The sequence below is a fragment of the Podarcis vaucheri genome (genome assembly GCF_965113315.1).
Source record: "Podarcis vaucheri genome assembly, chromosome: 16".
NCBI classification, from domain to species: Eukaryota; Metazoa; Chordata; class Lepidosauria; order Squamata; family Lacertidae; genus Podarcis; species Podarcis vaucheri.
This window is the reverse complement of record NC_138754.1, coordinates 11,040,179-11,064,000: the sequence shown is the minus strand read 5'-3', so window position 1 is coordinate 11,064,000 and position 23,822 is coordinate 11,040,179. Positions and strand designations below refer to the sequence as shown.

Sequence of the window (23,822 nt, the reverse complement as noted above, 5' to 3'; positions counted from 1 at the left end):
ATAAGACTCCTAGGTCAGCAACCCACCCCACTATGAGTACATCCCACTTTTCTACAGGACTTTTAACACCCAATTTAACACCCAAAGTAAAGTAAGTTGTATAGTCATTGTCAACCGATATGGCTTGCTTTTCTCTAGAATCATCCAGTTTATCTCTCCGCCCACCCCTTTGTCAGCTTCTTTGCTGTAAGCTGCTCGGAGGCACACAATTGCCTCCAACTAAGTCTTCCTCAGGGCAGCTGATCCTTGTTGGCAGCCGTTCCCTGTTGGCATCCCCCTGTCATGGGAAGCAATGGAAGAGAGCGCCTTCAAGTGTGAAGCCAAACTGTTGTGAGAGTTACAGTGCTTGCTGTGGCTTTAGAGATCAAATACATGAGACATGTTTTGTTGCATCCAGTTCTTCAGATGCAGGCACAATATGGTATTTCTTCTCTCTGCGCTCCTCCCAGTGGTCATTCCTCCTCTGCTCACTACTATGGACACACAACCTGTCTGTCTCCAGGAGCTGTGGTCAAGTGCAAGGGATTCCCACATGGCAGGGCTAACGTTGCCAGCCTTTGTGTCACATTTGCAGACATCTTTGGAAGCAGTTGGCTCTGCCAACGGACCTGGTGGCTGAAGCCAGCTCCCCACAGAGCATGTCCCTGGGGATCCTGCCATCTTCCATTTTGTGGACGTGACCAAGTCAGCAAAGACGTTGCTGAGACAGGAGTGTGAACATGCTGGGAATGTGAAACAGCGATGGCTTTTACAATTGCGATAAAGGTCACACCCACACATAGTTTATAGCACTCATATCATGGCTTCTTCCCCCAAAGAATCCTGGGAGCAGTAATTTGTTAAGGGTTTTGACCTTCCAGAGCTACCGCACTTACTCAGCACACTTAAACTACAGTTCCAAGGTTTTCCCATGACATTTAAAAGTGGAATAATAGTGCTTTAACTGTATGGTGTGGATGTGACCTGAAAGAATGGGGCAAAGTTGACTACCAGAGAAGCAGGAAAGAAAAAACCAGGTACAGTAAGGAGCTTTCATTTTTTTATTATTATGTTTTCTACAGCAACATCATTAAATACAGAGCAAAATTTGCCCCATCCCATTTATTCCCTTCATCTCAGCCCATCCCACCCTAGAGCAGCTATCAGGCTATCCACCCCCACCCCCCTCACTCGATGTTAAGTCGCTCTGGGCCCTGCCCATTTGTATGTACTTTCCTGAAAGAGAGGGATACAGTCAGGTGAGAGGGCCTGGTTGTATTATTGTCTTCTTTTGTTGGTTTAAATAACATTTTCTCGCTTAAATACTGAGCTAAGAGAGCAACTAATGAAGAGGCAAATTAAAGTCGCCAGCTTTAAACTGCAAGGACCCCCCACCCATGCTTTTTAATAGCTGTGCAGGAAGGAGCAACGCCAGCTGAGTTTGCCTCCCGACCGAGGCAGAATGGAGAATTTGCAACCACTGAAATGCTCGCCTCTTAAAACAGCTACTAAAAAGGCACACAGATCCTTGGCCTAGAAACTCTAGGATAGCAGCAGACTCAAAGGAGAAAGCTCTCCTGGAGGGGTGGGTCAATTTAGAACAGAAGTGGTGATCTCCCCCCAAGCACTGCTGGACTCCCAATTCCCCATCAGCAAGTCCAATGGTCGGGAATGACTGGGGTTGAAGTCCAATGTCACATGGAGGGGGCAAGCTTGGCTGCCACTGAGAGAATGGCTCAAATTCCTTACTCTTCCGCCACACATGCCAGGTTGCAGCTGCAGCTTAAAACCTTCACCAGGAAATAAGGCAGCTCCATTTATAGTGCTTACAGGTCTTAACGTGATTTTTAATAAGGTCACACGATAGAGTGAGGGGTTGGGCTAATATTTTCCAGCACTGATTTATGGGGATTATTACAAGGAAGAACTTTAATTTCCACCGTCCATCACCCCATACCTTCATGCTCCCAATGCCATACTCCTCCCAGCAGACGGGAAATGCCTGGAATCCAAAGTCCCCTACACTGCACTCCCGTGCATCGGTCTGATAGAAACAGAGACAAATATTCCAGGAAAATTTGTTGTCCAGTGTAGAATGACCCAGAAAGTGCAACGTCCAGCGCTGAAGGCCAGCCATTCCTGCTTCACAATGCCTTGCTATTGCTCAGTCCAGAAGGAAGGGGAAACAGCAAATGCCATGTGGTCAAGTTTTGTTGATAGAAGAGCGTGGGTGGTAGTTTTGCTAGCTTGACAGCACCAGCATCCATGACACAGGAAACTGTGGAGCTAGATTCCACAGCTGCCTTCTTCCCCTGGCCCTAAACTATTTTAGGGGGGTTGGAGACGGAAAGGGCAAAACTGGCAACAGCTGTTCTGTGCACAAATGACATAGCCCCGACCGAGCAAAACAATTATGAAAAGCCAAAAGAATTCTTAAGAGGCTGCTGTACACAGGCAGAGTAGAGACTGGGGAGGTTGGGTAGAGAAGAAGAGGAGGAAAAAATGGGGGAGAAGAAGTGAATAAGGGGGGGTTGGGACTTTGAAAAGGAACAGCGATTCCCTGAGGCCAAAACAAGAATGCAAAGCAAAGAGATGGGGAGAAGACCATAGCGGGAAAATGAAAGAGAGACTTCACATGGCAAAGGGTAACTGTAGGTGCCCTGGGAAATGCAATTCTTCCTCTTCTGGGGACAAACAAATCAAACTGAATTGTTAGGTAATTCAGCCCAGGCACAGTTCTCTCAGAGGTTTGCTACAGTAGGGCATAGCATTGCTTATTTAGGAGCACTGTAAGAAGCCTCTCTCTGCCCACTCATTTTTTTTTGGGGGGGGGGGTTCTGAAAGACACAGATTCCTCCTCCCCACCAAAAGAGATACATTCTTAGCATTCACAGGAAGGGGGCACTTGAAAAACATATAGTGCATACAGTATATGCATGAGGAGTGCAGCCTAGGGGTTCCTTGGCGCAGGTGGGATCACCTTATCCTTTACAAGAAGCTAAACTGCTGGCAGAGGAGATGGACAGATGGCAGAGTTAAGAGCCACACTCACCCTAGCAAACTACAGTTTCTTTTCCAGTAGCGAAGTACAACAACGAGGGTGACAGCAGCATGCTGCAGTGGAGAGGAAGACATAGGCTGTGTGTGTGTGTGTGCATGCGTGAGTGCATGCACACGTGTGAGAAAGTGTGTGAGAAAGTGCACACTGCTCCACACAGGGCAAATTGTGACGGGACATCCCTGTACAAGAGGGTGGGCGATTCTTCTGCTGCTAGACATGGGGGCAAGTGGTCACAGGCAGAGCAGCACAGAGAGAGAGAGAGAGAGAGAGAGAGAGAGAGAGAGAGAGAGAGAAGGCAGAAGGTCGGACGTGGCCCAGGTCTTCAACAATGCAACGTAAGTGCAGGCCAAGCTGATCCTCACGCCAGCAGAGAGTTCCGCCGAGAGAGGTCTACGTTGCTGGCGCTAAGGCCACGGCTGTCAGATAGACTACTGGATGCCTGGAAAAGGGAAAGGGAGACAATGGTCAACATGTCAGAGCAGGGGTGGGGGACCTTTTTCAGCCAGAGGGCTGCACTGACTTGTGGGCAACCATTCATGGAGACAACAACACATGCCAGTGGGTGGAGCTATGGGTGCAAGGCATACTTTTGTAGAATAGGCCAGCCACTCAAAAGCCAGGGCTTTATAAACATCTTCCCTGACCCTTGGCTATGTTGACTGAGGCTGATGGGAGCTGTATTCCCACATCTGGAGAACACTACATTGGCTACCTCTGCCTTGAAGGCTCCCAAAGATTTAAAGCAGGGGTCAGCAAACTTTTTCAGCAGGGGGCTGGTCCACTGTCCCTCAGACCTTGTGGGGGACCAGACTATATTTTGAAGGGGGGTGGGAAATGAACAAATTCCTATGCCCCACAAATAACCCAGAGATGCATTTTAAATAAAAGGACACATTCTACTCATGTAAAAACATACTGATTCCTGGACCGTCTGCAGGCCAGATTTAGAAGGCGATTGGGCCGGATCTGGCCCCTGGGCCTTAGTTTGCCTACCCATGATCTAAAGCACCCAGTCTTGGGTGGATGAGTCTGTTTGCTGTGCCTCTGCATGATCTTTTGATCTGAATGTGCCTTCTCCCTATCAGCCTCTGCTAGGGATGGACAATTCTGTGGCGCATCTGCACTGAGTTTCATTACAGAGATGCAACATAAATTACCGGTACTATCCCTTGTATATGAGGTTGCCTGGTGTGCTTCTGGATGGGTCCCTGCTCTGCCCTTTCAATCAGGGCTTTGGAAGTGGTTGGGAAAGAACATCCTGTGATGTCTCAGTAACCACACTTCCTTCCCCTACCCAACAGAGAAACAACTCAGAAGGGAGAGAGAGGCGGGCTGTGATTTGCAGTCTGTGTGTATACCTGGCTTGCCTCCTCTTCCACGCTCTTGTTGAGGAAGTTAAGAGAACTGGCCCGCTTCATCCTGCAGGGAGACAAAAAATAAGTGCCAAAGGAGTTAGGCCTTTTGGTCACCGATCTATGGCCTTCTCTAGGGTTTCAGGCATGTGATATTCCCAGGCCTGCCTGAAGATACCAGGGATTGAACCTGGGACATTCTGCATGCAAGGCAGTTGAGACACAGCCCCTTTTGATATTCACTAAGGGTGTTGTGGGTTTCTCCAGAGAAAAGCAGCTAGCTATATACTGCTGAAACAATAATAAAAAATATTGGGCTGGCTAGACCTTGGGTCTGCAGCACATCCTGCCCACCCCAGGTCCCAAAGCAGAGCCACTAGACGGAAGAGTTACCCTGGGTTCCGGGGCTCCTGCGGGCTGCTCCCCTGCAGCTTCTTCACCAGCATCTCGCTGCTTCGTCGCAGGGCGTCACGCAGCTTCCCAAAGGAGCCGCTGCGTCGCAAGGCTCCGGAGCCAGCCTGGGAAGGCGGGGAGAAAAGAAGAAAAGGGATCAGCACCAAATGTCTAAATCAGCATCCTGTTCCCAGAGAGGCCAACCACATTCCTTGAAGGGAAGCCTAAACACAGGGCCCATGGGCCAAAGACTCCCCACACCTTGTTGGATAGGATTGCACTGAATTGTCCTCCATTTTAGGATTAATTTGTAAAGTTTTGCTGCTTCTTACCCCGGACCACTCAGCCGCTCTGTCTTCCGGGTCAATCCCGTTTTCACACTTGTTGGAGCTGAGGACCCCCTCGCAGTTTGATCGGTGCTCGGAGCGGTTCCCATCCTTCAGTAGTTCTACAACCTTGCTCTGGTTAATAGCGTCCATGCCCTAGTTGGAATACAGAGATTATCTACTGGGGCATCCAAGAGCTAGATGGCCTAGCATGGGGGAGCAGAATTTTTTTAATATCCCCCAGCACACATTTCCGTCCCACTGCTGGAACAACACTGCCTATCCTCAGGGGCAGTGTGTGTGAAACGGTAAGTGCTGTTTTGCCTTGCTTCTGCTGCCACTGCCTGCTCTGTCACCACTGCACACCCTGCCACATCAAAATAGCACCACCATCAGCGCTGATTTGAGGAGAGATCTCACCCAAAATCACTTGAGATCTTGCGGAGCACACAAGATCTTGAATGAGTTTGGGTGAGATCTCATTCCAAATGGCTGCGATCTTGCCCCAAATCAGTACTGATGGAGGCAGGGCACCTGTGAGCGTTCTTCTGTCTGAAGCAGCGGCCTCACCCTGCCTAACAGCTGGGCAGGTTCTGCCTATCCTTCTACCGCCAACCACCTGATGCAGCACTTGCCTGCTTGCGGGTTTTCTGGGCACACTCCTCCAGCGTCTCTGCAGCCTCCAATTTTCCCTGGCGCCGGTAGAGAGCACCCAAGCTTTTCAGAGTCGTGTTGACTGTGGGGCTGTGGGTGGAAAGGAGAATGCGAAGACAGATAGGTCAAGAGCGTTCTTTGTACCCCTTGCACTTTTGCTGTCCTCTTAAGGAACTTTTCACAAAATAAAGTTTCCATTAAATGGTCAAATTTCTGTCTTTAAAAAAAAAAAATCAATCAATTGTCATTTATGCATCTTATAACTGTTCTAACATAATTACTGTTAGAACTGTTCTAACATAATTACAGTTAAAGCTACTGTGTTAAGACAGACACACTGGGCTAAAATATCGTCTCAATTTAAACCACTGGATTGCTTTGCCCAGCAATAGGTCACCTATGCTGTTCCCACACTTTGCTCCAGCCTTTTCTCTGCATTACTGCTGCCAATACTGTTGTACTTGTGTTGGTTCTTTTATGCAGAAACTACAGTGGTGTCTCGCAAGACGATCCGTTCTGTCTAGTGGTTTTTTCATCTTGCGAAGCAAGCCCATTGAAGGATTAGCAGATTAGCGGCTTTTAGCGCCTTATCTGCTGATCGGATCAGCTGATAAGCGGCTTAGTGGCTTAGAGGGGGGGGGGGGAGGAAAAAAACCAGCAGGAACTCGCAAGACATTGTCGTCTTGCGAAGCAAGCCCATAGGAAATTCGTTTTGCGAAGCACCTCCAAAACGGAAAACTCTTTCGTCTAGCGAGTTTTCCGTCTTGTGAGGCATTCGTCTTGCGGGGCACCACTGTATCTTAAATGATAAGCTGTAAAAGCCACCTGTTAGATCACACAGTTAAGTACCAGTTGCTGGAAACCACAGGAACAGCGAGGGCTCTTGTGCTTGGATCCTGCTTACGGGTTTCCCATGGGCATTTCATTGGCCACTGTGAAAGCAGAATACTGGACTAGATGGGCCACTGACCTGATCCAGCAGAGCTCCTCTTATGTACTTAAGTTCACTCGTCTTATCAAGACAATCAATGAATCCTAACCATTGTGAAATAAGGAAACTACGTCAGCCTTAACTTGCAGCAGCAGCAATTTCACTCTTCTTCTTCTTAAGCCTCTTGCTTCTCTTTCATTTCAAGCTCCTAGCCCCAACTCAAAGTCAGGAGCAACCTTTTTAAAACCTTTAAAAAAAGAAAAGGGGGGCTACCCCTTACCTGTCCACCTTGCAGGCTTTGTACCAGCTGCCATACTCCCCATAGGGGGCGCTGTCTTTCTCCTTGCGCTTCTCCTAAGGGGGAGGCAAGGTTAAAGGTTAAAGGGCAGGGTGTGAGTCAGACGGCTTGGATCCACCCCCAAGGGAAAGTCGGGTTCCCTTCTCCCTCCCAATGCAGAGGTACCTTGCTTTCCTCTCGCTCTTCTGCATGCATCCAGATCGGCTTATTCTCTCCTACAAAGAACGGTGGTTGGGGGAAGAACAGAAAAGAACTTACAGCAGTGAAGAACCTGCCTTGAACCAGGGCAGACCATCAGTCCACCTCGTGGGACTCCTCAGGACATTAAAAATATTTCTTGTACATTTGCATAATTATAAATAAAAGTTTGACATAAATTTGTTATAAATAAAACTCAGGGGTGTGTGTGTTATGAAATATCCACATTTCAACGCACCAACCAATTTGCCAGTCACGCTCTCTCAGCCTAACCCACATCGCAGGGTTGCTGTGAGGAAAAAGGGGGAGAAAGGGGAGAACTGTGTATGCCAGGTTGAGCTCCTTAGAGGAAAGATGGGATAGAAATGTAATAACAAAAAAGTCATTAAAACCATGTGGGCAAAGGCACAGTGATTTGCCAGCCCTGCCAATCAGCTGATGGTCAGTGCTAGCAAAGGGCATGCTTTTAGAGGTGCCCCTGATCAGTTGATTGATAGCAGCCACAACCCCTATTTTGTCCCAGCTGTGTCTTTTCCTGCCCCACACCTGAAATGCATAAAATAAAAGGAAGCAACCCTTCTCTGTACACATGAGGTCCCACCACCTGTTTCTGCACTCACCATTGACTGAGCCAAACTCTCTCTCGTGTGCTCGGGTCAGGATCTCCTTGTAGAGGGCCTCAGCATCCTTGTATTTGCCTTGTTTGAGGTAGCAGGAGGCCTGTGGGGGCATATTCTGAGGTCAGAGGGACAGGCTGTGGCAACAGGGATCAGGAAGCATTGATGCCTAGCAAAAGCTGGATGTTACATACACCAGGATTCTCTACTAGCAGCATAACTCTATGAAGTGCTGTCCTTTCTCTTGCAGAGAGAAGAGGCAGACTGCACAGACCATTATTCAACCCAGGTGGTCAGTCAGGGGATTAACCTGTCTTCCAGTGGCATGGCCAATGATTGCAAAGTAAAACAGCAGAAAGGCACCAATCAGGAGTAGGCAGGGGAGGAGGATGGAAGGGCTCCAGGGGCACCTGAAAGTTGCCTTCCTGCCTCCCTTCTTCCCCCCAGCACAAAGGCACTGATGTAACTGATGAGCACTGTGCAAATCAGGGGCTACAGAAGCTGCCATTGTCTAGAACAGGCTTCCTCAACCTTGGGCCTCCAGATGTTTTTGGCCTACAACTCCCATGATCCCTAGCTAGCAGGACCAGTGGCCAGGAATGATGGGAACTGTAGTCTCAAAACATCTGGAGGCCCAAGGTTGAGGAAGCCTGGTCTAGAAGACATTGAACTAAAACTCCCATCACCCCCTGCTGGCTGGGATTGCTGGGAGTTGTAGTCCAACAACATCCGGAGGGCTGTAGTGCCCCAAGCCCTACAGTAAACATCATACTGTTAAATGTCACAAAGTTAATACGGACTTTAAAGCATTTAATACAAACTTTATAGCATGCTATCCATGTTCTTCAGCCTTGGGCCCCCTGTTGTTGGGACTAAAGCTCCCATCATCTCTAAACATTGGCTAAGGTGTCGGGGGATAATGGGAGTTGTAGTCCAACCAAAATCTGGCATGGAAGAAAACTGCTTAGAATAGATTCCACCCCCCGCTTAAACCATCCCCACACCCCCAAAGGTTTCTCTTGGACTTTTCCAATCAGCCCCTCTCACCAGGTTGTTTTTAGTTTTGGCCACATTGGGGTCGTCTGGCCCGAGGCGAGACTCGTAGATCTCCAGGGCGCGGCGGTAGTAATATTGAACCTCCTCGTACTTGCCCTGGTTCTGGCAAAGGAGAGCCAAGTTGTTGAGCTGCTTGGCCACATCTGGGTGGTACTTCCCCAGCACCTGGGAGGTTGGGAAGAGGAGACACTGATCACTTAAAAAGAAAGAAAGCAAAGTTTGTCCATGCTTCTGCCAAATCCCAGTTCCCAGTGCCGATCGCCCAAACCATCAATTTCACATAGGAAATTACTTTAAACCAGATCAGGCTATTCATCCCATCTGACTGGCAGCAGGGGTTATTTCCTGAAAATGTCACTGAGGATTGAACCTAGGACATTCTGCATGCAAAGCAGATGCTCTGCCACTGAGATATGGCCACTCTTCCAAACAAGATTCTAGTCCTCAGTGTTCTGAATAAAGGAGGACAACAGACAATGAAGAGCAGGGTGGGGAAACAGACAGCCTGGAAGAGACGGGGTTAAATAGAAGCAACTTGTTTAACAAGCGCAGTGCATGTATTGCAATTTTTGTCAAGGGAATATGACTTTGAGCAAAAGGGTGGGGATGAAGATCCCTGACAACAGAACAGCAACAAAGGTGTGTGGAGTGGGGAGGGTGAAGCCATAGCCCACAGGCAATGGCTCTGCAGGCCAGGGACTTATCAGATCTTCCAGCATTTTGTTTTGTTTAATAGGTTTTTTTCATATATTATTTGTTTATATCCTGAACATTTTCCCCACGCAGATCAGGGTAACTTGCATCAGAAAATTTTCAGTTTGCATTGGGAAACCATTACGATATCCTAGAAAGTGATCTAATTTACCATGTTCATTTCACTTGAATTTAGTACAAGCTAAAAACTTGTACAATTTAGTACAAGCTAAAAACAAGGGACACGGGTGGCGCTGTGGGTTAAAACCTCAGCACCTAGGACTTGCCGATCGAAAGGTCGGCGGTTCGAATCCCCGCGGCAGGGTGCGCTCCCGTCGTCCGGTCCCAGCGCCTGCCAACCTAGCAGTTCGAAAGCACCCTCAGGTGCAAGTAGATAAATAGGGACCGCTTTCTAGCGGGAAGGTAAACGGCGTTCTGGGTGCTGCGCTCGCTCGCCAGATGCAGCTTGTCACGCTGGCCACGTGACCCAGAAGTGTCTTCAGACAGCGCTGGCTCCCAGCCTTTAGAGTGAGATGAGCGCACAACCCTAGAGTCTGGCAAGACTGGCCCGTACGGGCAGGGGTACCTTTACCTTAAAAACTTGATCATTGAGAAGTTTGCCTTATATTGTGTTCATAGTTAGCATCCATGCATTGTAACAGATGAACTTTGGAAACTGCAAATTTTCTGCAGAAAAAGAAAGCACGGGGGGCGGGGCGGGGATATGCCCCAAGTATTGCTGCCTGTAGCGGCCTTCTTTAAGTACCTTCTCTCGGATCTCCAGAGCCCTCTTGCACAGCGGTTCCGCCTCCTTATACTTGCCCCGCTTACCGTACAGCACGGCCAGATTGTTGAGGGTAGCAGCCACCTAAGGATGAAAAGGTACATTGTACAACTCAAAACTCTGGGATATGATTGCTGTGTGAACCTCAGAACTCTACTTCAGAACAGGTTATCACAGCAGGCTAGCAGATTCAGAATCAAAGGTGATCCATTAAAGAAAAAGGAGGCGAAGAGAAGATCTAAGGTGCTAGTCCTCATCGTTATCGAGGGGGAGGGGGAACCTCAAGCATCCAAATGGTTTTTGCTAGAGGCTCTGAAATGATTTATTTATTTAATAAAATTTATACACTGCTTGATTGTCTTAAAAAAAGACCTCAAAGTGGTTTGCAAAAAATCAGGGTGCTTACAGCAGGGTGGTCCTTTCCCAAGGTCTTCTCCCGGATGGCCAAGGCATCATTGAGAAGATGAGCAGCCTCCTTGTACTTATTTTGATCCCTAACAGGAAGAAAAATAAGTTATTATTTTGGCCAGAGAGAATTCCAAAGCAAGGAGTGCCTATTACTAGTTTAGGCTGGTGCACCAACTATGTCCTTTCCTGGACAGAGGTAGCTTAGCCACTGAGATTCAATGCGTTAGGAACCTCATGACTGGACTACTGTAATGAGCTCTATGCAGGGCGTCCCATGCGATTGGTCCGGAAGCTGCAGTTGGTGCAGAAGGTTGTGGCCAGGGAGCTGAGTGGCTTTCCCTGACCCATAAGACTGGGCCTATTTTTATGTAACTGAATGCTCTGAATTTTTGTTTCATTTGTTTTTAATATGCTTTTACAAGTCTTTAGACTGCTGTTTTATTGGTTTCAGGTTGTACTTTTATTCTGATTATATTTTTCATTTTTATACTGTATAGATTAAAAATATATACAGTATATGAAGCTGTTTACAAATGCTATTAAGAACATAAAATAAATTATAAAAGCCCACATCTGAATGTACAGTACACAAAAGGCATGGGGTACAGTCCTTTCTAGACTGCACATTGTCAGGCTAGGGGGTGGCTTCTGATCACGTCTGAATACTGTTCTCCAAGGAACTTGGAAAGCTAGTCATCTTCCTAACAAGCTAACTTTCAAAAAGCAAGGAGCTTTTCCGAGTTTCTTTTATTTCAGCATGAGAGCCTGCAAATAAGCAATTCAGTAACGGCAGCCTAAAGTGATACAGTCTCAGCAGGGCAGCTCCACACGCTTTCTCTGCATGTCCAAGTTAGATCTAAGGTCAAAAAGCAGTCCCCTGCCCTCAGCCCAAGTCAGCCAAGCCTCACACCTGTAAACCAGAGCAAGAATATTCAGCATGGTAGCCACATCGGGGTGGTCATGTCCTGAGGTCTTCTCAAGATCCTCCAGTGCTTGCTTGCAGAGCGGTACAGCCACCTCGTAGCGCCCCTGGGAAGCATATTGGATCACCAGGTTGTGGAGTGTCCGCAGCCGTGCCGGAATCTCGTAGCCACCATGTTGGGCTGCTGCGTCTCCACTACCATGCGTCTGCCCTGGAGAAATACATTGGCATCATCAAAGGGGGGTGGAATCTGCTGCCCACACCCTCCACAAAGCAGTTCTTCAGTATGCTATACATACACACTCAAAGCAGGTGTATATGCACATGCAAACACAAACACCTAGACACGCTTAAAATGAATAGGCAGCAGGCTCAGGACAGAGAGCTAGTAGACTTCTCCACATAATGCGCCATCATCCTATGGAATTTATATGATCACAGTGTTTCATGGCTGGAATTAAGAGCTACGTGAGGGAAGAGAAGTCAGGCTAAGAATTTGGTAAATGCACGGGACAAGGGGCCTGAATTTGTGTATTCTCCTCTCCCCTTCCCTCCCCTCCCCCTTTTCACTTTGTGTCGGGTCTTTGAACGTTGTACACATGAGGGGCAGGGATTGTCTTGTTTGCAACTGATATGTAAACTGCTCTAGCAGCCTTTTCAGATGAAGAGCAGGGCAAAACAGCTTTCAGATAAATAAATAAATGATCATTCCTTTCTTCTGTCACGAGTATATTAGCCAACCTATCTGTGGTTGAGATATTGAAAAGTATTTATGTCTGCTAGACATGGGGTGATGCCCAACTAAGTTTTACTCAGAGTAGGCCTACTGGAATTAACAGGCCTAAGTTAGTCATGTCTATTAATTTCAATGGGTCTACCCCAAGCAGGACTAGCACTGCCTACAACCCTGAACATTTTTAGTTTCCTCAAATTTTGGTGGAATTCCAACAACTTTGGGGTTTGCCCATGTCTTGTACTTTTTACTCCAGTACCTGTGATCATCTAACTTGAGAGCGGGGGGGGGGGGGGGCTCCTGACCTTCTAGATGTTCCCTCCTTCCCATCACCTTGCTGGATAGGGCTGATGGAAGCCGGGAGTGCAGCAACATCTAGAAGGCCACAGGTTCCCCATCACTAATCTATTTCCCTGGTGATCTCCTTAGCCGGCAAATCAAGTCATTATTATACAAGATATTTGCTCCTAGGTAAGTATTTCTGGTCTATTGACGTTAACGAAGATGATGACTCTGATACAGAACACTCCTAAACAGAACAATCCTTGCCATTCTAGCTTTAAGGAGCAAGCTTCTAGTCCTCATGCAGTTATTGACAGCCTGGACGGATATGCTACAATCTGAAGGCCACTATCTCTAGTATTCTGACTCCTTGCTGTAAGAACTGACTTGCTGGATCAGAATGGTCTACTTAGCCCAAGGTAGCTCACCTTGTCCCTGGTCATCATCGTTTGGGAACAGATCATCTAAGGAGTCTTTGCCCGTCTCCCCATTCTTCTCATCCTGGGCAGAAAGAAAAAAGACAATCAGGGCTTGAAACTCTCCTACCATTTCGAAGACAAAAGAAAATGGTAAGAATGCCCAGCACCATCCTAATCACCAAAGCTCACATCTCTGATTCAGTCCTTGGGGATTGCCGAACCTGCAGTGTTCCACTCCCAATTTGCTGACATTCATGTATAGCAAGGATGGGGGAACCTTTGGCCCTCTAAATATTACCGGACTACAATTCCCATAATCCTTAATCATTGTCCATGCTGGCTGGGGCTAATAGGAGTCTGACAACATCCAGACAGCCACAGGTTCCTCGACCCCTGATTTAAGGTAGATGCTACTGTTGAGAGGGCTGGAGCGGGACTTCTCTTTACCCATTTTCTCCACTCCATGCCTAATTTTATATACTTCTATTATGTCTTCTCCTACTCGCCTTTTCTCTAAACTTAAAAAGCCCCGAACGTTGTAGCCTTTTCTCCCACGGGAGTTGCTCCAACCTGTTGATCATTTCCCGTTGCCATTTCTCTGAACCTTTTCCAGCTCTACAATATTCTTGGTGAGGTGAGCAGAACTGTACACAGATACTGGGCTCTCTCAGGTACAAAGACAGTGGAGGACGAACACAGCCACTGTGACTTTTATTTTATTTTATTTATTTATTTATTAATTACATTTTTATACCACCCTTCATCCAAGGATCACAGGGTGGTTTACAATATAAAAACACAACAGTACAGAACATAGTAAACAAAAGCAATACTCCCCCCCCCCCAGCCAAAGGCCTGGGAGAAGAGGTATAGTTTTGCCTGGTAACCTTATCGTTCACAAATCTGTCTGCCTGTGTTTGTTTCTGCATCCAATTCAAGGTGCTCATATTAATATTTAAAGCCCTACATGACTTAGGCCCCAAATACCTGTAATACCGCCTCCTTCCCTACAGATCTTTCTCGGCGGCTGAGAATGGCAAAGGAGGCCACCTTGGCAATTCCTCTGCCCTCAGGGGTTTAGGGGCCTTTGACACATGAGTTCAGTGGCCTAGCGTGGGGGGTGCAGGGGGGGCCGGCCGCACCGGGCGCAACATCTGGGGGTTAGGGTTAAGGGGCACAAATCCACGAGTTAGGGGGCGCAAATTACTTGCCTTGCCCCGGGTGCTGACAACCCACGCTATGCCACTGCATGAGTTCTGTGCTTTTAAGACATACCTTATTTGTATAATGTTAAGTTGTTTTAAATTGCTCTTGTGTTTTAGTGCTGCAATCTGCCTTGGGACCTTCGGGCAAAGGGCAGAAAACAAACAACCAATCACCCGCTTTTAAAGCCATCTAGGTTGGTGGACACTGCAAGCGCAGCTCATTCTCTAAATATGGAGGGTCACGAGTAGGAGAGCGTAGGGTTGAGAGAAATCAGAAGAAGAAAGAGAGAAGGCTCACCGATGGCGAAACATCATCATCAAATTTCTTAATCTGGTTCATGAACTCCAGGTGCTTCTTCTCCTCCTCCAGCTGGGCCACGGACTGCTCGCTCCGCTGCAACTTCTGCTGGGTCCCCGCCAGCTCATCACGCAGCCACTGGTTCTCCTGCACCAGGCGCCGCACCTGAGCCCGCAGCTTCTGCTTCTCCGACTCCACCGCGCTCAGGTGACTGGAGAGGGCAATGATCACCTGTAACCGGAGACTTGGTGTGAACACAGGCCTGTGAAATTCCAACTAGGAAAGGGGACACAGGTGTCAAAGCCCCAGGAACCTTTGTGTTAGCGACACTCTGGCCCTCCAGACACTGCTGTGACTCCCATCAACCCCAGTCAGCTCAGCAGGCACCGAGCGATCCAGTCAGTAAGTCACTCAGTTGAAAGTTGGCGTTAACTCTTTATTAGTAAAAACGTGATCTTTGCAGACTTGGCTGAGTGCCAGGCCTAACGAGCGCAGCCATTCATTCCCTTACTCCACGAAACTAAAGGTCTCCACCTCCCCACAGCCGTTTAGATCTCCTCCTCTCCAGGGCTTTTTCCAAACAATCAGAGACTGTGCCTGCGTGCAGCCAACCTCTCCTCCATGCTTTTCATGACTCTTCTGGTTCTGGGAGATAAGGGGGGAGAGGAGCTTGTCACAGCAGGTGGGAGAGACACCTGTGACTCTTCGCCAGCCTGACTTATCTCTGCCTCTTGGCCTCCCTCATCCCACTCCCCTGCTTCGGCTTCTGTCTCTGATTCTGAGCTTCTCTCTGCCACAGACTCTCCCAGCTCACTAAGCCCTGTTACCTCTTCAGCTCCTCTCCCTCTGGCCACTCATCGTTATGCCGCCACCACCACTTCCCAGGCTCTCAGCCTTCTTCCCCCCAGCTGGTTCCTCCCACCATTTCTCTGCATCCAAACATCCAAAGGGCCCACAGGGTTCCTCATCCCTGAACTAGTGGCTGTTACCTGAGCCTCCCCAAGGCCCAGCTCGATGGCTTCCAGAGATTTGCGCAGGAGACTGGCCTTCTCCTGGGCGGCGCTTGTTTCGTGCTGCTGCTCCAGGCGGTTGACGGTGTCGAGAAGGGCGGCCAGCAGCGAGTGGTGCTCAGTGCGCAGCGTCTCCAGGCCTTGCACCACTGCCTTGGTGCCCAGCACAATCTCATCCTGGCTCATCTTCTCCAGCTTCTCCTCACGGGGGTACAACATGGTCGCCATCACTGAGCCTTCACAAAGCGAGAGAGAGAGAGAGAAAAAGAAAAGAATATGGGGGAGAGAGTTGGAATAGGTCCACTAAGCCAGGCTTGTTTTCTTTGTTTTAATAATGATGGCTCTATCACACTCTTCCCCAGAGTAGGTCAAGGTAGCACACATGACAACAATCCTATGAGGTAGGTTAGAATGAAAAAGGAAGCGCAGAAGCATCGCACAAGTTGGTTTTCTTGTCTTAGAAGAAATACATGACTTTTGCTGGTATACGAGTGCATGTGAACAAGTGAATTTGTATGGGTTAAGTAATTATTATTATTATTATTAATTAAATTTACACCCCACCCTTCCACCCCAAGGAGCCCATGGTGGCAAACAGACAAGCAATAAAACAATGAGAACTTAAAAACAGTTCTAATACAGATGGAAACTGGGATCTTAATCTCTATTTAAAAGGCTTGTTGGAAGGTCATCCCTAGCTAGCAGGATGAGTGGTCAGTGATGATGGGAGTTGTAGTCCAAAACCAGCCAAGTTTGGGAAACCCTGCTCTAAAGCATAGGCACATGAGAAAGAACATTACTACCTGCTATTCCCACATGGGGAAGCCACTCGTACCCTTAGGCAGCAATCCTAAAACATACTTACAAGGGAGCAGCCCTACCATCAAACAACCACAGTGGGATTTGACTTCTGGAGTGCAAAGGACTGTGCTCTAAGTGACCCAGATGACACCTGAGCTTTGCATACCTGCGGCGAGGATGTGGCACAGGGTGGGGTTTAATTTGAGGCCAGGCTGAGCACCAGAACCTGTTAGGTATGCTCGAGTTCAACTTTGGAATGGTTGTAGTTACAACACGGGGGCGATGAGTCACAGCCCCATCATAAATGAGGGAAAAGGTCTGGCAGAAGGTGCAGTTGCCCCCCCCCCCCAGCATTTCGGGAATCAAAGAACATCAGAGACTGTTGGATCAGGACAATGGCCTATCTAGTCCAGCATCCTGTTCTCACGGTGGCTGCCCAGATGCCTATGGGAAACCTGCAGAGCAGGACCTGTGAACAAGAGCACTCTCTCCTGCAGCTGGTATTCAGAAGAATCACTGCCTTTGACTCTAGCAGGGGTCAGCAAACTTTTTCAGCAGGGGGCCGGTCCACCGTCCCTCAGACCTTGTGGGGGACCAGACTATATTTTGGAAAGGAAAAAAATGAACAAATTCCTATGCCCCACAAATAACCCAGAGATGCATTTTAAATAAAAGCACACATTCTACTCATGTAAAAACACACTGATTCCCGGACCATCCGCAGGCCAGATTTAAAAGGCAATTGGGCCAGATCCGGGCCCCGGGCCTTAGTTTGCCTGCTCATGCTCTAGAGCAGGGGTCAGCAAACTTTTTCAGCAGGGGGCCAGTCCACCGTCCCTCAGACATTGTGGGGGGCCGGACTATATTTTTTTGGGGGGATGAATGAATTCTTATGCCCCACCAATAACCCAGAGATGCATTTTAAATAAAAGCACACATTCTACTCATGTAAAAACACGTCCGCAGGCCGTATTTAGAAGGCGATTGGGCAGGATCAGGCCCCTGGGCATTAGTTTGCCTACCCATGCTCTAGAGGCAGAGCATAGCCTCCATGGCTAGCAGACCCTGATAGCCCTCTCCTCCATGAAGTTATCCAATCTTCTTTCAAAGCGACCCAAGTTGGTTGCCATGCCTTCCTCCTGGGGAAGCGAGTACCATAGTTCCACTATGCGCTGCGTGAAAGAGGACTTTCTTTTCCCCCAACTGAACATTCAGCATCATTGGATGTCCACGAATTCTAGTGTTATGAGAGAAGGAGAAAAACTTTTCTGCATCTACTTTCTCCATGCCAGGCATGATTTTTCTAAACTTCTATCATGCCACCTCCTCCTCGGCTTATATCTCCAAGCTCAAAACGTCCCAAATGCTGCATCTTTCCTCATAGGGGAGTCACTTCACCCCCCTTGATCTTCTCAGTTGGCCTTTTCTGAACCTTTTCTATTTCTACCATTTTTGAGATGAAGGAAAGGAAAAGTGGAAGCGGCAGGGAGAGAAGAGGGGCAGAGAAACCCCCCTTTTTCCCCCTCCTGTCCGGCTGTCATTGCATTTCCCGGCTCCCCCAGTAGGTGGCTGGCTCAGGCCCCGGCAATCGAGACGCAATGCGGCGTGGAGTCCCGTGCCCAGCAAACCAAACTGAAGCCGCAGCGCAATAGGGATCGCTTTAACCTCTCCCACGCACACGCAGGATAGAACCAGACACACTTCTTTTCCCTTTAAGTTACCAGACTGCCATTTCTAACAACTCACTTTGCCCGTCTCTACTTGATCTGAAAGAGAGCTGAAACTCAGAAGTCCTTGTATCCAAATGTTGAGAACTGCACTGACCCCTGCCCAAATATGAATGAAGTGTGCTCTGTCGTCCGCCCCCCCCCCCGTCATATCTGCTTATAAAAGGATTTCTCCCTCTCAGCCTACCCTTTTATTTTCAATCTCCTTTCCATTGCCCTTTTAACATTCTCTTTATCAAGAGGAGAGGGGAAAGGATGAATGATGGACTGGTGCAACGTAACATCCCCGCCCCTTGAAATAAGGAAGGAAATGCTTTCGGCCAGAGGTTTCAGAATCTTTCAAGGAACTTTGGGCAGTATCTCCCATTTTATAAGATTTGCTATTTACCTAGGGCAGGTACAGAAGCAAAAAAAAAAAAGGAGAGGGGGACACAAGAAATATCCACCCATCCACTCCACATCACAAAGGGCAGGGAAGCTTTGCATATCTGTTCTTTCACACAAACCCACCCACCTCAGTTGTAAAGTATTCTGCAGATTTGATTTTACACTCTGGGGCTTTCTTAGGGCAAAAGTAGAGACCTCTGTACTCTTTTCATCTTTAATTTTGTTTAAAGGAAATCCCTCTTTACCAACAAACAAGCATGTCCGTCATTTCAAGAAACTGGATAGTCAGGATTTCTGATGAAGATCACAACAAAGAAAAAAAGGAAGAAACAAGACTTGAACTTCTGACTTCTGAACAGATGGCCCTTCCTTGCTGTATGATCACACAGGCTCAAGGTGCACATATATACATATACATACATACACACATTAGGCCCACACAACTGTAGAGAAGCACCTCCAAAATCAAGTGTAAGATGCAAGGGAGATATAGCCAAGTCCTCAAGAGCATTCTATGTGCCTTTTCCAGAATTCTTGGCCTATAAAAATACCTCTTGTCCAGAAACTCTTCCTTTTAGCCTTGGATTATTTCTGGGAATTGGGGGACATGGGACTACTTTTTCGTTCCACCCTCTCAAATTTCTCCCCTTCCACTTGAGTTCTTTCCAGAGCATTGAAATGGTACTGACTCTGAGGCCTTCACAGATTTTTTTTTAAAAGAGTTGGGGTTCCACTCCCCTTAACCCAGATTGTTTCTGTCCTCTGATGTTCAAGGGATGATCCTAATTCATTCAATATTATCTGCTTCATCTTCTCCTCATCTCCAATTAGACTGGGTTGTCTCCTTAGCCTGATCTTCAGGCTGGTAGTCTTCATGAATTATGGGGCTCACCCCTCTCACCTATTCCAACCACCCCTTAAACCTTTAGGAGGGTCATCTCATTGATTGAGTTACCTCCTCTATGCCTTTGAGGCATTGCAGAATGCCCTCTAATTTATTGGGGGGGGGGTTTCAATCCTCCTGCTTTCCCCCCTTTCTTTTCCCAACTTCTTAACCAACCCACCATGCCTCCTTTTCTCTCAGCCGTCTTTGCCCAACCAGTTAGCAACATGCCTCCTTCCTCCTCTGCAGGCCTTGGCTGTGCTCCTTCAAGGTACATCAAGTCTCTCCTCTCTTTGATCATACTGAAGGTAGGGTACTACCTTAACCTCTACCTTAACTTTGTGGAGATCCTAATAATGCCTCCCACCTTCTTATGGTAAGGCAGGAAGGAGGGCGATTCCCTTCTCCTTCATCACCTCCCTAGACACCTGTCTCACATTTTGAAAGGGAACTCCTTGTTCTTTTGTTTATTTTTATTTAGGAGTATTTATACCTGCCTACTAACCAAAGTTCCCAAGGTGGTTTATATTATATATATTTTTAAAAATTAAAATAGACGGCGATACAAGAGTCACTACAGCAGAGCAATGATGTATACAAGTCTCCATTCCTCTTCTCTGGTGGCCCAGCAAATGCCCTTCTGCAGGTAGATCTCCTGCTATTCAAATATTTTCTCACCTTCACACATCACCTATATAACACCCCCCCCCTCCTGGGAGCCTCCATCTCTTCTTTCTGGGATAAAAGTTTCTGAAACTACACCGGATTCTCTACTTCAACTCCAGAAGCATTTTCATCCATGATTACTTTGTGGCTGGGGGAGGGAGGGAGAAGAGTGCCACACTTTACGTCCGTCACCCTTTCCTTGAAGGGGGTTGTCTCAAATCAACCCATAAGGTATCCACACTCCCCCCCCCCGAAGATACACACAATACGTTAGGTCCCATATTTTGGACACTCTGCAGCCCCTTGCTACAATAGTGCCCCTCCACTCTCTTTTTATCAAGAGAACTCTAATAACTTCTATCTCCCTCTACTCTATTCCTGCTCGCAGAAGATTTGCAAAAGCCTCTTCCGACATTTCAGTGTTTATGAGGGACTTAGGGGGTCCCCTCTTCTACCTATTCCTTTTGGGGAATAATTGTCTCCTTTTCTCAGGTACCTCTTGTCTTGAGAGGACTCACCTCTTGACCAACTCCTCGTCCAGCTGGTGGAAGGAACCCCTTTTGGTTTATAGAGGCCCTCGTTTAAAAAGTGTCTAATTAGCTCCCCCCCCCAACTTCTGAATACCCAACCCTGTATTTTTTTTTGCTGTGTGGGGGAATCCCTTACAAGGCTCCCCTATAACCACATTCCTCATTCTTGTGGCTTGGGAAAACTCATCCCTCCATTTAAGGAGGTTTTGCCCTTGCCCACCCCATCCCACCCCCATCTTTTTGGAAATACAAAGGAACATCTATCTTAGGTCCCTCTCTTTCGTCTGGGATAACTCACCCCCCCCACTTTCTGCGGGCACCTTTATGAAATTGGTGGGGGTCTCCTCTGCCTGCCCCATTGGGCTTCTTGAGAAGCCCTTATAACAAGCCGAAGGAACTCGCCCACCAGTTGGAGGAAGATTTGAGAAGGACGGACCACAATTTACTTATGGGGGGGTTAGCAACACCATACATTCCTCTGCTGTGGGAATTCACTCACCCACCTGGCCGCCCCCTCATCTCCATCTTCTGCCAAGGGGCAGTTTTTGCTCAAGTATCCCACTAGCCACCCTGCATTTCATCCTGGGGGGGGGGGTGCTGTCTGACAGGCCACTTCTCACTTATATCCTGGGCAGCCACCCTCCCTCCTTTTCACCCTAAGCGGTGGAGGGGGGGTCATGCAGAGAAACACCCCCCCTATTTCCACCCTATTGACGTAGAGGGGGGAAGGCTTTTACATGGCAGAAGGGAGATTCCCTGCCCAACCAACCAGCCACTCGGGTACCTTTTTGCTTGGGGGGGGGCACAAGATGACTCGACGAACGACCACCCACCCACCCCTCATTTCATCCTATAGGGGGATTTTACTTGGGGGGGGGAGGACGACTCCTTACCTGACCCCCTCCCCTCACTTACTCTCGGCGCGAACACCCACCCCCTCGTTTCCGCCATATATGGGGGGGGGCTCTGTCGACCGAGGAGGCCCACCGCCCACCACCACCGCCGACACGACGCAACGCACCTGCGCGCGCCTCCCTCGTCCTCGCCGTCGCCGCCGCTTCTGCTCTTTCTCCAGCCACCGGCGGCCTCACATCCTTCCCGGCAGGCACTGCGGCACCGGCAGCCGCGCGGCCCCGCCCCAAAACAACCGCCTTAAAGGGGAGGGGGCAACCTGGCCGGCCGGGGAAATAGTGCCGGAGGACAAATCAGGAGGAGCGCCGCCGCCGCCGCCGGTCGTGCCTTCCCGCCTTAAAGGGGATGGGAAGGATGCCTTGGCTTCTCTTTCCGAAGTTGTTACCGGTTTACTTGGTGCTTTCCCTTTGGTATTTTTAATAAGTAAGTCCTAGCACGTGTTTTTATATGTCAGTAAATGTGGCCGGAAAATAATAAATAAATAAATAAAAGTAAATGTGGCCGGGTGGGGCAACGGGCCCCTCCACCTGGAGGGGTGATTCCCCCCCACACACACACTTTGTTAAATGAGCGGGAAGCGGTGCGTGTTTACGAAGAGAAGTCCCGCTGTGTTTAAAGGGGCGGGGGGGGGCTCTCGTTTTATTTATTCGCTATATTTTATGGTTATCGCCTCATACCAGGAGTTCTCTGGAGCAACAACAACAAAACGCAAACAGAACACAATTCGCAAATTAATTCTTAAAACGGTGAGCCAACCCGGCCGCAGGGCGATCCTATCCTAGGCAAGTTTGCTCCGAAACAAATCTCCGTGTGCGATGCGGTGCATAGATCGCCTCCTCCTCCATAGATCGCGTGCAAAAAGGTCTCCTCCCAAATCTCTTTTTTAGGGGGAAAGGAGCCTTTTCTTCCCTTTGGCTGCGTTGAGGGGAGGACTCTTACTCTGGCGTCCGGTTAACCCCCTTGCTTAGGAATTTGTTTCTTAGAAGGCGGGCGGGAGGGTGGGGGATTGCATGATCCAACGCAGAAGGACCGCTTCCGTAGGTCGGGTGACTTAGTTACAATTGATTTTGGTTAAGTTTTCCCTATGAAGATCAAGTGATTGTTAAGCCACTCTGAAAAGTGTCATTCTGGTAGGGGAATAAGGTCTCCTAACAACTTTCAGCACCCTTAAACTACAGCTCCCAGAAATGCTTGAGCGAACCCATGGCTGCTTAAAGTGGCATCATAGTGCTTTATGTGTACAGTGTGAATGCGGCCACGTATGCTGAGAGAAGTGGCTGGCCCAAGGTCACGCAGTGAATTTCATGAAAGGTTAGTGGGGTTTTAAACCTGGGCACCCCCTGGTCCTAGCCCAGTGCTTTAACCACGACACCACACTAGCTTCCATGTACCAGTTTTCCCCTGTCTTCACTCCCTCAATGTATACCTGAATGAGTACAGCAACCATCCAATTTAAATATCTTCTTGGTTCACAAAAAATGTGCAGTCTTTTTTTCTTTTCCCAAACCGTAAAGTCTTTTTTACATTTGATGTGAGACATTATACAGAATAAGGTGGGAGAAGCAGGAGGGGAGAGAGAATGGGGAGAAGGGATTGTGGTGGCAATATTTAGTATGTTTGTGGGTGAGCCTGCACTTAAAAGTAGGTAAGAACTTAGTGCTTTTCCTCCACTTCTTTTAGCTGCCTACTGCTGTTGCCCCCCATTTCTTTTTATTTGCTCAGTGGCAGCCCCCCAGGATGGGATTTCTCTTTTTAGAGATACCAAAGACAATAATGCCAAACACACTAACAAGAGAATCAGTTTCGTTGAACTCTGAGAGGTTTGCTGCTTGCATAAACGTTTGTGGGATTATACTGCAAGTTCCTCTCCTCCTATGCTTATTATGTGGGAAGTTTAAATATTCTCTTCAAAAGAAGCTCCTAATATCTACACAGCAGGACCAGTTTGTTACTTGATTAGAAAACTTTCTTATAATCTGAAAAGGTATTTTAGTAGACAAGTGTTTTAAGTCTTTGTACTGAAATAATTATCCCAGAAACCCCATAGGGCACCTGCAATTTTAAAAAAGGCAATCCCATTCTTTCATGGGTGTGAGGAGGAGTGTCAGGATAACGTATGTGTATGTTGCTAAAGGAATTATCTAGCACTGTACACTCTTTCCTACAGTAGTTTTATTTGTGTGCCTTGTTAGCTAACCCAACGTGAGTTTTATAACATGCATTACTGCTGCTGCTAAGTTCATATCCTAACACTTCTTCCAAAGGAACCCAGAATGGCAAACAAACCAGCAATAAAA

At 48.0% G+C, this 23,822-nt stretch overlaps 1 protein-coding gene across 2 annotated transcripts; it reads right to left on the bottom strand.

Annotated features, from left to right (window-relative positions):
* Positions 1-1,026: 1,026 nt before the first annotated feature.
* Positions 1,027-21,756, bottom strand: KLC2 (kinesin light chain 2). Of its 2 annotated transcripts, none has more exons than XM_082202218.1 (16): positions 21,635-21,756; positions 15,599-15,855; positions 14,610-14,840; positions 13,116-13,188; positions 11,661-11,883; positions 10,749-10,836; positions 10,325-10,426; positions 8,857-9,030; positions 7,813-7,912; positions 7,160-7,209; positions 6,977-7,050; positions 5,747-5,855; positions 5,118-5,267; positions 4,786-4,910; positions 4,399-4,459; positions 1,027-3,479 (listed from the first exon to the last, which is right to left on the bottom strand). In XM_082202218.1, exons 2-16 carry the CDS (start codon positions 15,845-15,847, stop codon positions 3,399-3,401), a joined length of 1,890 nt encoding a protein of 629 aa, XP_082058344.1. In that variant the 5' UTR covers positions 15,848-15,855; positions 21,635-21,756; the 3' UTR covers positions 1,027-3,398. The 2 variants fall into 2 exon arrangements, with proteins under 2 accessions (XP_082058344.1, XP_082058345.1); XM_082202219.1 differs by having other exon boundaries at positions 15,599-15,849; positions 21,635-21,740.
* Positions 21,757-23,822: the final 2,066 nt, after the last annotated feature.

Bases quoted from the DNA above. Each gene is read 5' to 3' on its own strand.
- KLC2 (XM_082202218.1), bottom strand. From the start codon at position 15,847: ATGGCGACCATGTTGTACCCCCGTGAGGAGAAGCTGGAGAAGATGAGC. The intron at 5,856-6,976 runs GTAAGGGGTAGC...TTCCACCCACAG, and splicing joins AAAGCCTGCAAGGTGGACAG to CCCCACAGTCAACACGACTC. The intron at 5,268-5,746 runs GCAAGTGCTGCA...TATTCCAACTAG, and splicing joins CCCAGAAAACCCGCAAGCAG to GGCATGGACGCTATTAACCA.